The sequence below is a fragment of the Mustela erminea genome, chromosome 16 (assembly GCF_009829155.1).
Source record: "Mustela erminea isolate mMusErm1 chromosome 16, mMusErm1.Pri, whole genome shotgun sequence".
Classification (NCBI taxonomy): domain Eukaryota; kingdom Metazoa; phylum Chordata; class Mammalia; order Carnivora; family Mustelidae; genus Mustela; species Mustela erminea.
In genome coordinates, this window is record NC_045629.1 from 69,073,020 (window position 1) to 69,085,996 (window position 12,977).

The window sequence follows — 12,977 nt, forward strand, 5'->3', positions numbered from 1 at the left end:
CGAATGGATGGGTCGATGGCTAAAGTGTTGTTTATGGAGGTGGTATAGAGAGCTGCAGCTTCAAAAGCTGCTCACACCCTCATCTGCTTCCAAAGGGACCTGGGTGCTCCCTTCTCCGGAGACTAGCTAGTCACCGGCAGACAGATCCCTGAGGCCTCCCTGATAATCCATCCCTCATCCCTTGCCAGGATGCCAGGAAACCTACTCGAAGGTCGACCAAAAGGAGAAAGAGGACCATAGCGGATGAATCTGCTGAAAACGTCATTGACTGGTGGTCCAAATATTATGCCTCCGTGAAGAAAGCACAGAAGGTGGAGTGTCTCCTGGCTGTGACAGTCAAGGGATTGGATGAGAAAACACAGAAGCCTCCACAACACTGTCCCCCACCCCTGCAATCCCATATTATCCCCTTCTAGGTTCTACTGTAGTTAGGCCCTACTCAGATGGGGTTCTGTTAACTGCAGAAAGATTCAAATCCTGGAAGATTCCAGAATTGAAAAATCCTCAGCCTCTAGCTGGAGAGGACCCTAGGACACAGACTCTGTTATAAATGCTGGAAGGATGTTCAGTCCAACATGGCATCTAGAGATCTGGCCTCTGTCAGAATCTGAAAGATCCACCCATGAGAAAGGGGGTCTCTGGATAGATGGGTGTAGCAATGGGGGTTTCGGGTGCACCTGGAGATACCCAGGTCTCCAGCAGGATTCTAAGTTCATATGGGAAGGCAGAGGAGTTGGCCTTTGCAAATGGAAATAATGAACAGGTTGCCGGAGCAGGGCCTCATGCACACAGAGTAAGAAAGGGATTGAGTTACAAAACTGGAGAACCACTGGAAAGTGGTAAAGAAATTCAGGTAAAATCTCAGTGACTGAATTTGGTAAAACTTCTCATCCTTGAGTAAACAAAGAAAGGAAAATTAGTCATGTGGTATCACACTTAATTGCATAGAAACTCTTCTGATTCTTTCATTTGTTAAGACCATAGTTTCTTCACCTAGGACTACCCATGAATATTGATATTATAATTACATAAACAAACCAAATGGCAGTCTCTGCCTCCAAACTCCCTCCTAAAGCAGACATTACACTCCCAGTGAGGGCTCAGTCCTTTCCTCTTGCTCTACTTAACCTCCCCAGACCTTAGTATCAACCCAAAGACCCAACAATCCAGGGTGCAATGATCCAGAGTTCCAGCAGATAGAACTCATGGTGCTGATTGGGTGACGTTCTAGGGAGATGGGAAAGTAGGGAAGAGAGGTCGTGGCTGAGAGGGGGTTGTGCATGGAGGGCAGGGAAATCTGCTGCTTGCTGGTACTTTCCTTGGGATGCCTATCCTATAGCAAGGTATCTTGCTACAGGCGGGTCCCCAGTCTATCAGTGAGGCTTTGATTAGAGGCTTCTTGGACACAGTTTGCATAGTCTTTTAAAATGTCATCTCCGAGAATGCAGAAGGCTGAGATGATGGAATTGGAATTGTTGGCTGTGAGGACTCATAAATGAGGCATGGTAGGGTCAATAATCTTATCTCCTTCTTTTCTCAAAGGAAAAGGAGAGCAATCCCAAGGAGAAAAGAGGCAATGCAGGTAAGTTATTTAAGAATGGGGCAAGAAAATATTAAAAGGAAGCTGTAGGAGGCATACTAGTGCTCCACTCCCTCATTTCCTACATGAGGAACAAGTTCACAAGCATGACAACACTCTAAAAAGATCACATAGCTGATTTGAGCTGGACTGGGACCAGATCTCAGGTCTTCTGAACCCAGTTAGAAAGTGTAGAAAGAGAAGAAAAAAAGCAGGAGAAAGCTGGCATGATGGGCAGATCCAGCATGGTGAAGTTTAAGAGAGGTGACCCAGGTTTTAGGTTCCTAACTCGGTTTATGAGGATCAGGTAGATCTGGCTTGGCAGAAGTTCAAATGAAAGAGGCCAGGGATTTGAAATGACCACAGACTGGATTCAGGCCAACTGTAGGTTTTCACCTAAAATCAACAGTGACAGCAAGTGGTGAGTGCTGTTTCAGGTGATACCAAAGAAGTAGGAGAACCAGAACTAGGCTCACTCAGTTCCTCAGACCCCTCCTTATTGGCAAATTTAATCCCAAGACTAACCTCATGACATTAGCAACAGTATCTTCACTTTGCAGATCGTGAAACAGAAGTATAAAGAGGTTGATTAGCTAGTTCAAGTTTATGTTCTGGAAAAGAGCAGAGCCCAAGCTCTGTCTCAGACAGTATTTTCCTAGAGACAGCTCCTGGAAAATTCCCAAGTAATCTCTCTAATAACATTTGTGAATTGGTGCAAGACCCTTAACATAGCTGAGCCTCAGGTTGCCGAACTAGATGAATCTCAAGTCCCTAAGCAGATCTGAGAGGAAATGTAACTCCAAGTTTTGGAGTCTGTCTATCTTGGGCCTGTTCTTAGCCAGTTGGATGAATGGGCAACTTCGTTCCTTCTTTCCATCTCTGTGTCTAGTTTAATGAATTCTTACCTACACCAGGACAGGTCAGCACAATGTCTGGCCCTGGGTATCTGTTATTACTTCATTGCTCCATGAGTGGCATCTCCTCCCATCGTGCAGCATGTTACTATTTCTTTTTGAAAACAAAAGTCCTGACATATGCAGGAGCAAAGGGAAAGAGGGAGCTTGACTTTGTTTCTTCTCATCTCAACAGCACTGAAAAGTCTAACAATTTCCACTAAATATCCACAGAGGTGAAACCAGATGAGGTGGTGGTAAATATAGATGGGCCAAAGAAGAAGGACAAGATGCTCAAGAAGAAATCCAAAGAAGATGAAATCCCCAACCTGGCTACCCTGCAGGTGTGTGGACACTGCCATGTTGGCCACGGATGGGGTGGGAAGCTATGGAAGCAGGTTCTGTTTGTGCTTCAGTCAATCCTAGTAATGCCTTTGTCTGAACTAACTTACTTTGTCTTCATTATAATCGTTGATGCAGAGAAATGAACCTTAACAAGCATGCAAGCCAAGAAAATGGAGCTTGCTACTTTTCTATTGTCTATGTCCTCATATTAAGAAAGGGCATAACTTGCATTGGTTAGCCTGGATCCAGCAAGGTAATTTGCAGTGGATGAGTTCCCCCCAACTCACCTCTCAGAGCTTCACATCATCATGCTCAAAATATTATCAAAATAGCAGGAGGTCTTTTTTTTTTTTAAGATTTATTTATTTATTTGAGAGAGAGAGTGAGACACATGAATGGGGGGAGGGGTAGAAGGGTAGAGAATCCCCAAGAAGACTCCCTACTGACCATGGAGCCCATCCCAGGACCCTGAGATCATGACCTGAGCCAAAATCAAGAGTTGGCTGGTTAACTAACTGAGCCACCCAGATGCCCCCAAGTAGCAGAAGTTCTAATTGTCACTAAAGTCAGCTCCATCAGACCCATCTTAACATTAGTTAGAGGCTATTAGTAGAGGCATATTTATGGATATGAAAATTGGGAATATGAAAATTACATATAAGAAATTTAGATAAGTAATTTTGATAGGAAATTTGCATAAGTGATTTAATTCTATTACCAGACATAAAACTCAATTCAATTTTGCATTTCTAAAGTACACACACTATAACTTCGCATGTGGAGAATTCATGTCTATAAGCATGATAATAAAAACAAATATTCCATCATTTCATATGTGTTAAGCGTGAGATGCTTAGTGGACATTTATTGATATGAATGTCCTCAAAATATTTTAGTCTGGATCCAATAACCAAATGGTATCAATTTACTATAAAAAAACTTTCTCCTATTTATAATCATATATTTTTAAAAATTTTGGTTTAGCTATACTTTTTGGAACTTCAAAGTTTATCCAAAAGATGTTATGAATTTCAGAGTAGTACTTAGTTCTAGGAATGCTGAGTCAATCATATGCCTTATTTTGCCAAAAATAAGTGAATAGGGTCCTCATAGATTTTTCCAGTGGGTGTATATCAAGGCTGGTTTGGGAGACTCTTGGCATTTCTCATTAAATCAATCCTGGGCCTTCCTTCCTCTGAGCATTCTCTTCTCTCTTCTCCCTAAAGATATATGACGGTGATCTTGAGAGTGAATTCAACAATTTTGAAGACTGGGTGAAAACCTTTGAGCTTCTCAGAGGCAAGTCTATGGAGGATGGCCATGGCCTTGATGGGGACCGCGTCATAGGGAAGTTTAAGGCAAGTTCCAAAGTTAACCCTTTTATTTGGCTCTCCTATCTGTAAATGCTCAATATGACTCAGTTCTGTTAGTGAGATTGTGGTGTGGGTTGTGTGTAAGAAAATTCCTTAGTCTCTATGCAAGAGCCTCTCTTGAACCCCACAAAGTCTTCCCTGGTCTTTTGACCAGGCTTGTGGTCAATGAAGTGAGTTGGAACTCAGTCTGATAGGATATAAGGAGACAGAGCTGTTACCTAATAGGATCACTGAATTTTATTTTGCTTTCGTACCTCTGACCTACCAAATAGATGATCTATGCAGACCTACCAGCTGGTTGATTAAATGAATCAAACAACACCATTGATACTGGCAGACTCTTGGTGTCACCATCACCAAGCAGTGTTTGTCACTTACTCTGACCTGCTGTGCACTGGGTCATTTGGTGCAGGGTGGTGTGTTGGAAATAGCACAGGGATTGCAGTTGGCCCCTCTCTGATATTGTAACACTAACTAGCATCATGATTTTGGACTGGACTCTGTGACACTCCCTGGCAGCATCTGAAAATAGGAATACTGCAGAAGGTTTGAAGGACATCGTGGGGGAAAGCACCAGCTCAGCTCCCCGTGTATAAAAGGTCCTCAGTATCCCATCAGATGCTCCTATCCACATTCGTCACCTAAGAGCCCTGTGAGCTGTTACTGTACCGACACCGATTCAGTGACATACCGTGGAGAAACTCAGATGCAAGCACGTTATATAAACTGCCTGAGGACACCCAGACACAAGGGTGGTGCCAGCCCAGGTCCTAATGGGTCCCAGGCTCTGCTCATTTCCCGGGCACTCTGCCTTATAGGGCTTTTGGTGGGGCATATGGCCATCTTGTTTCACTGGGTCAAGCTTTGCCATTCCAGGGCTCCTTCTGCATCTACAAGAGCCCCACGGATTCCAGCATTGAGGACAGTGGGCAGCTGAGAATCCAGCAAGGGGTTCCACCAAACCACCCCGTCAAAGTCCTGATCAGGGTGTACATTGTTGCGGTAAGCCACCCTTGTTGACCCTGGGGACTGTCTTCATCTGCTCAGGCTGCCAGCAGGAAGTACCACAGACTGGGTGAGGTAAATGACAGACATTTATGTCTCAGTGTTCTGGAGGCTGGAAATCCGTGATCAAGTTGCCAGCAGAGCTGGTTTCTGGTAAGGTCTCTCTTTGTGGTTTGTCAGTGGCCACTTTCCTACATGGCCCTACCTCTGTGAGCATATAGACACATGCACACATGCACAGACACACATGCACAGACACAACACACATATAACAAGAGTGAGTGAAGGAGCAGGAGAATGAGAAAGAAAGAGAGAGAGACAGGGAGAGGAGACCTGGCGTCTCTTCCTCTTCTTATAAGGCCACCCATCCTTTTGGATTAGGGCTCCACCCTTATAACCTCATTTAACCTTCATTAGCTTGCTAAAGACCCTGTCTCCAAAGACAGATACATGAAGGGTTAGGGCTTGGACACAGAATGTTGAGGACATGCACTGCAGTCCATAACAGGGGGTAGGAAGTTTGGTTGGTAACATGCACATTTGCTGGCTTTTCACTTAGGGAAAATACTTTGCAGGCATATAAGACGGCTCTGGGCAGCTTCATTTGCTCTGTGGTTGCCTGATAGCTGGACACCAAACAGGCCTGGAGCAGAAAGCTCACAGGCAAGAGAGCAGAACCAGGGCCGAGCAGGGCGGCTGTCACTAGGAAGTCCTCTCCCATGGCTCTGCAGTGTCACAGCCAGAAATTTCAAGTCAAATGTATTTCCAAGAAAAATATCCTTTCTGCTCTAGGTTTCCTATTTTCTGATAATGAGAGCACTACAGTTTTTTTCCTTTTCATTTTTTAAGTTTTTATTTAAATTCCAGTTGGTGACCATACAGGGTAATATTGCTTCAGGTGTACAACACAGGGATTCAACACTTCCACACATCACTGGGTGCACAGCATGACAGGTGCATTCCTTATTCCCCATTACCTATTTCCCCACCCCCCACCTACCTCCTCTTTGGGGATCATCTGTTTGTTCTCTGTAGTTAAGAGTCCATTTCTTGGCTGACAGCACTCTACTTGAATGGTGAAATTGTTGGCCTGATTGCCTGGAAGCCTGGGGCCACATCTGATTTTCAATCAAACCAAATCTCTGCTGAACCTTTATAGTTCATGTATTTGTTCATATCCTACCCTTGGAGTTGATTTTCATAATCCTATTTGATTGTTGTAGTCTTATTTTAAGCTAAGTTCCTTGTTCTTATTACCTATATCCTTTTTTAGAAACATCAATGACACATAAATCAAAGATGAATTATTCTTTAATATCAATAAGTTAACTTAGAAATTTTTTAGAAGTACTTGGGGGGTTCAGCTGGTTAAGCATCCGCCTTCGGCTTGGGTCATGATCCTGGGATCGTGGGATGGAGTCCCAAGACAGGCTCCCAGCTAAGCAGGGAGTCTGCTTCCCCCTTGCCTTCAGCCTGCTGCTCCCCCTGCTTGTGCACTCTCTCTCTGTGTCAAATAAATAAATAAAATCTTTTTTAAAAGTTTTAATTTAATAAAACATCCAAAAATGTAAAAAATACTAGTACTTAAAAGTTATTCCAAGAAAGAGATCAAATCTCCCTACCTCTGCAATTCTATCCCCAGAGATAACTTACTTTTCTTATGAATATGTAAATACCTCCATATCTATAGTTGACCATTGAACAATTTGGGGTGAGGTCACCGACCCCCCTTTCAGATGAAAATCCACATATAACTTTTGACTCCCTCCAAACTTAACTACAAATAAACCTACTATTGACTTGAAGCCCTACTGATAACATTGCCGGTTGATTAACACGTGTGTTTTGTATTCTATTATACACTGTATTCTTACAGTAAAGTAACCTAGAGACCAGAAAATATTAAGAAAATCATAAGAGAAAGTACATTGCAATACCCTATTGTATTTATTGAAAAACACCCCCATGTAGGTGGGCCTGCACAGTTCAAACCCACATTTTCAAGAGTCAACTGTCTTTATACTTGTTTACAACCACAGGTAAGTACTTACTTAACAGACTTTTGCTTCATGCATTACACATTGATCTGTTTTTCTCTTAGTATAATTTGGTCCTTTTCCAGATGGGTACTATATTAATTCAAAGAATCACTGGGTGTTCCTTTTCTTTGTAGTAGACACCTAGTGTTTCCTTGAATTAATGTAGTACCCATTTATTCATTCGATCAGCAAATATTAAGACCCTGCTCTAGGTCCTAGAGATAATGTAATAAACAAGACAAATGTCACACTTGCTCTGAGGAAGATTGCACACTAGCTGAGGGGCGTGTGGAGATTAAGAAAGGACAGAAATAAGCAGAGGAGCACATAAAATTGGGTGATGTGACGAGAGCAAGCGGGGAAGGGATATTTTGGGTTGAGTTCCTCCCTAAGTAATTGACATACGGGTCATTTACAAATATGACTAGGAAACCATGCTCTCATGAGCCTCCTTGAAAACACAGCTTTGTGCACTCACGTAGTCCATCTGTAGGACGGAGTCCTAAAAATGCGATCATGCCTCACTCAGCTCTCATTTCTGCAGAGTTTCTCTGTCTTACCATTCCTCACCAGCCTCCTACTTGGACCTTCACTTAGAACGTGTTTCCTTGGGACGGGTTAAGGCCCAGGTTGTCTGGAAGCAGACCTCACTCTGAGAAACAGACCACCACTCAGCTAGCCTGTGCTAATGCGGGCCTGATGGAGTCATGGATTCCGAGCCCATCAGTTGCGGGGTGGGCCTTCGGGGCCCCCTCCCTGTGTTTTTACAGATAGATCTTGGGGAGGAGACATGGCCTGCCCAAGATCATACAAGACATAGGACTAGAACCCAGAGTCATGCCTTCTGGCTCGTGTCCAGTGTAGTGTTGATTACTCTGTGCCTAGCGCTGTTTTCCACTGGGGAGATGACTCCAGAGAAAGTTCAACTTGAGCAAAGCTGTAAACATTTCTTTCAGCAGCAAAAGGAGAGGCCAAAGCAGTGGTTCTTAACCTCGGCTGCACACTGGAATCATCTAGGTTGCCGCTGAAAGTCCCAAAGCTCAGGGCCAATTAAATTAGAATCTAGGGATGGAACTCGGGCGTCCATATTTTTTAAAATCCCAGGTGATCTGAATGTGCAGCCCATGCTGGGAACCCCTGGACCAAAAGGATTTTCTTTCTCTCCAGGCGTTTAATCTCAGCCCCACTGATCCGGATGGCAAAGCGGACCCCTACATTGCGGTCAGGCTTGGACAAACGGAAATCAAAGACCGGGACAAATATATCCCCAAACAACTGAACCCAGTATTTGGAAGGTCAGTGGCCTCTGTGTCCTGACGTGCTGTCCTGTGTGTGTTTGCTCCTGCTGTGTTTCTGCATGGGGGGTGGTGCATATGTGTGTGTGTCTGGAGAGCTGACCTCTGCCTGTGGTAATAGCCAGTCGAACTAACCTTCATGCAGAAGCACTAAATTCTTTCCTTGGTCCCTTCAGGAATGTGGTTGTACCTGGTGATTTTCATGCCTATAATTTTCCAAGAATGGTTTTCTTAGATCTCAAATTTAAGAGGCACCTGAATGGTCATCAGATTCAGCCTCCTGCCTTTGGACGGAGAAGTTTCCTTTTATAAACAAGCTAAGGGCAGCCCAGAGAGGTTTAGAAACTTGCTCAAGCTCACACAGCTCATGAGTGGAGGAGAAGGGGGCATACCTTTGGTCTTTTGTCTCCTCTCAAAGGGATTTTTCCATCAGATTATGTTGCAGGTGACCCCTGAAAGAAATAGACTGAATTACAGCTTCTGCTCGTGTTGTTTTCCTGCAAAGTGTTTCAACACACATTGCATTTGTGCATGTTTGGGTGCATGAGATGTTCTCCAGTTTACAGCAATCCTACTGGCCTCATTTGTCTTCTAGCAGTGTGTGGCACACATTTATATCCCTGCGTGGGTCTGTGTACCTAACTGCTGTTAACTTTGGATTCAGGGAAACGTGGGTTACATTCTGTCACATATAAGCTGTGTAACTTTATGCAGGTAGGTTAACCTCTCTGATGCCTGTTTTCCTACCAAACAACCGTGACACTTGACTCTCAGTGGCCTCTAAAAGATTAAATATACAGCACTTAGCACATCGCCTACACGAGCCTGTGCTGACACTCAGAACACATTCGCTTCCTCTGTCTCTCCTGTGATAATCATTTTAGCAATGGCTCTGTCCTAACTCTACTTAACTTCTTTTTTTCTGGAGTAGCAAGGAGGGTGAGGGCAACTCTCCATTAGCCTCATTTAAATTCATTTACACTTTTGTGATCACGGTGGACCCTCTGACATTTGACCAGAATGAACCTCTTAACATTTTATTGCTCCAGAGGAAATGAGCCCATAAACGATCTTGCCTGCTCCGATTAATGAGAATGATTAAAATAACGGTGCCGGGGAGGCCTACCCTTGCTTCTCTGATCCAGAGATAACTTTTATGATTACTTGCTATTTTTGTAACCAGCACTTCGTTTTGCCAAGTACTTTGTAATCTCTTTTTCGTTAGGTACTCCCAGCGCAGCGCCGTGAGTTAGACTGGCTTTATTATGCTGTTTATGGCTATGGTAAACAGAAAAGGGGATGATGGAATATTCCCGCCAGCCCCTGGCATTGCGGAGGCTCTGCCAGAAGCCCTCCATGTGCAGATGCTTTCTTTGATGTGTTTTTAATGGTTACTCGGGGACAGAATTTGCTGGCTCAATCCTGCATGTTCCAGCAAAGTAGAGGGCTTCTGTCCCCGACCTGGGGTCTGGGGAATCCCTATTTGCGACCTCACAGTATGAGGATGTCACAGGCTCCATCCCCCGATGCCTGGCCCTTGGCCTGCTTTCCTTTCCTTCAGAGCTTCTGACATAACGTGGTACGTGTCTTGTTTGTTGGCTATCTCTCAGCTCCCCACGAGAACATAAGCTCCCTTTGAGCCGGGACTTGGTCTAGTCCATCCAACGCGGCATCCCCAGAACAGGGCCTGGCACCGAGCAGATAGATGCTTGGCAAGTATCTGGAGAGTGAATGAATGAATGAGTAGATGGACAGGAAGTCCAACATGGTGAGCTGTTTCTGGTAGTTCTTTAATGACAGTCCAGTGAAAATTCAGGAGCGCTTCATCTGTGAACACCCTCCTTGGGAAGATGGATGAAAGCAACTGGGTCTTCTGTCACCGTTGCCAGGGTGCTTAAGCACATAAAAAGTCCTTCCTGGGTGACAGCAGCCATGTGATGGCTCTGATGGCTCAGAGACAGTGGCTGGAGGCTTCCTTGTGAGAGACCTCCAGAGTACCAAGCACCATCTGGAATTTACATCTGGGTGCCCCGGGCAATGCTCTGCCTCCTGATGGAGGGCACATCCTGATGGAGGCACAGCCATCTCTCTGGCCTGGTAGAGCTGCCTCAGTCAGTTACAGCCCATGGAGCTGGGGTCTCTCTGCCTCTTTCTCTCGTGGAGGCTTCATTGGCCGGGGGGCTGTGCTGGAATTGTAGTCTCTGCCACTGGAGAGTGAGAGCCGGGGCTAAGTGGGTCTGACCACAAGGGTAGCAGCCCAGACAGGCCTGCAGACATGGAGGGAAATCATGGGCCTTCCATTCTCCCTTTCTCCCCACCTCCTCACAGTCCCTCGCTCACAGGTTGGCCCACCACACCTGTCCCAGGGCAGCTGGAGTTGGGAAGAGCTGGAGAACACTGGTGTGCTTTTTATTTTCTTTTCAAGAAGACATTTCCCTAAATTCACTCAGAATTAACTTCTTTTTTTTTTCCTCCTACTTTGTTGTTGTTATTATTATTATTATTTTATTTACATTCTAGCAAGTTAACATACAGTACAATATTAGTTTCAGGTGTAGAATTCAGTGATTCCTCCCTTACATACAGCATCCAGTGCCCAGCGGTATAGGTGCCCTTCTTAACTGTCTTCTGTAATGCTCAGCAGCACGGATAACGCATTGTGCCAGGAAATCCCACGGCACTGCTTTTCCTTTCAACACCTTGCCCTGATGTGGTATCATGGAAAGAGCTCAGAACTAGCGGGGTCAGGGACCTGGTACTTACCCTAGTTCGGCCTGCTTTATGGTCCAGGCAAGTCACCTCTGCTCTCTGGATTTCAGTTTCCCTACTGCAAAATGAAAGGGTTGGATACGGTGATTCCTGAGATCCTTTCCAGTTCAGGGAAACATTCATTGCTTACTCTGTGCAGGGGAAGCCAGGGCTCCCGCAAGGCAGAGATGAGGGAGGCAGGTCTCATGGTCGAGGAGCTCAGAATTTTGTTGAGATGGCATTGCAGTGCTGCAATTCTGTTTTCGGGATTTTCCGTCTTCAAAAGGCTTTCCATTTAAAACAAACTCAGCTGGGATGCCTGGGTGGCTCAGTCGGTTGGGCATCTGCCTTTGGCTCAGGTCATGATCCCAGGGTCCTGGGATCAAGTCCCACATTGGGCTCCCTGCTCAGTGGGGAGCCTGGTTCTCTCTCTCCCTCTGCTGCTGCTCCCCCTGCTTGTGCTCACACACACACACTCTCTCTCTCTGACAAATAAGTAAAATTAAAATAATAATAATAATAAATAAATAAATAAAACAAACTCAGCTGACATCCCTCCATGAAGTAACAAGGGAGGGGAAAGGGAATGGTAATTTATTGGGCACCAGTTGAATACTTGCAAGCTAGATGTACACTTTGTATAAACGATCTCACACTTAACGATCTTGCTATATTATAAAGAAGACATATTGATCCCCATTTACACATAAGGAGGCTGAGCGGGATGAAATAACTTTCCCAAAGTTTTATACACAGGAAGGTGCAGATTCACATCCAAAATTGGAAATCAGTTCTGATGGAGACCAACCCCCCAGGTTTTACATATCCATCTTGCTGTCACCCTAGATGAAGACTGTGGGACGTGGTCCACAGAAGAGGGGATTATTGGCTACTGGAAATTGACAGCAGAATTGGAAATAGAGTCTCAATGAAACACTAAACCAAATAAATATCTACTAAGTATTCACTGCATTGCTGAGTGTTTAGTAAGTTCCTATGAACTGCAGGCTAGCTAGAAGCAGACCGGGGAGATGTTCCCCATGTAGCCAGATGTTGCAGATTCCTAATGCCTCTACTTGGACCACAGATCATTTGAGATCCAGGCCACATTCCCAAAGGACTCCCTGCTCTCCATCCTGATCTACGACCATGACCTGATCGGGACAGATGACCTCATTGGGGAGACCAGGATCGACCTGGAGAACCGTTTTTATAGCAGACACCGAGCCATCTGTGGCTTGCAGAGCCAGTATGAGATGTAAGTACTTCCTGGGGACAGGGGAGCACTGCCGGGCCAGCCCAGACTCTGCTTGAATGTCTCACAGACTTTCTAGGTCAGCAGGGCTGTTTGGGAAAACTATTTCCTGCAGGGTGGTTGGGGCTGGGGAGGCACTGATTTAGAACCCAGGTCAGGTTCTTCAAGAGTCAAGAGCTCTTACACATTCACTTAAAGGGGGAGGCTGGGTGGGCGGAATTTCCTGGTGAAGAGTGGTATTAGAAGAAGAATGATTACTAGTACACAAATGCCAATATCCCAGTGAATTATAATGAACACTCACGTGTACTTATGATATACTGAACACTGCACTTCATTCAGTTCTCTCAAAACCCATGGAGGTGTTATCCTCATCTTACAAACGGGAAGGAATGGACCAGCTCTCACTCTTTACAATGATTTTGAATCCTGCTTCATCAAAAAA

General features: G+C 44.9%; 1 protein-coding gene across 1 annotated transcript in view; it reads left to right on the top strand.

The window, feature by feature from the left end:
* The window catches only part of FER1L6 (fer-1 like family member 6), a 119,665-nt gene that overhangs the window by 80,598 nt on the left and 26,090 nt on the right, over positions 1 to 12,977 (top strand). Inside the window, exons 27-33 of the mRNA XM_032316696.1 lie at positions 189 to 311; positions 1,543 to 1,582; positions 2,707 to 2,816; positions 4,044 to 4,175; positions 5,067 to 5,192; positions 8,402 to 8,529; positions 12,365 to 12,535. Of these exons, the coding sequence (XP_032172587.1) occupies positions 189 to 311; positions 1,543 to 1,582; positions 2,707 to 2,816; positions 4,044 to 4,175; positions 5,067 to 5,192; positions 8,402 to 8,529; positions 12,365 to 12,535 (830 nt within the window). The remainder of the gene's footprint in view (positions 1 to 188; positions 312 to 1,542; positions 1,583 to 2,706; positions 2,817 to 4,043; positions 4,176 to 5,066; positions 5,193 to 8,401; positions 8,530 to 12,364; positions 12,536 to 12,977) is intronic.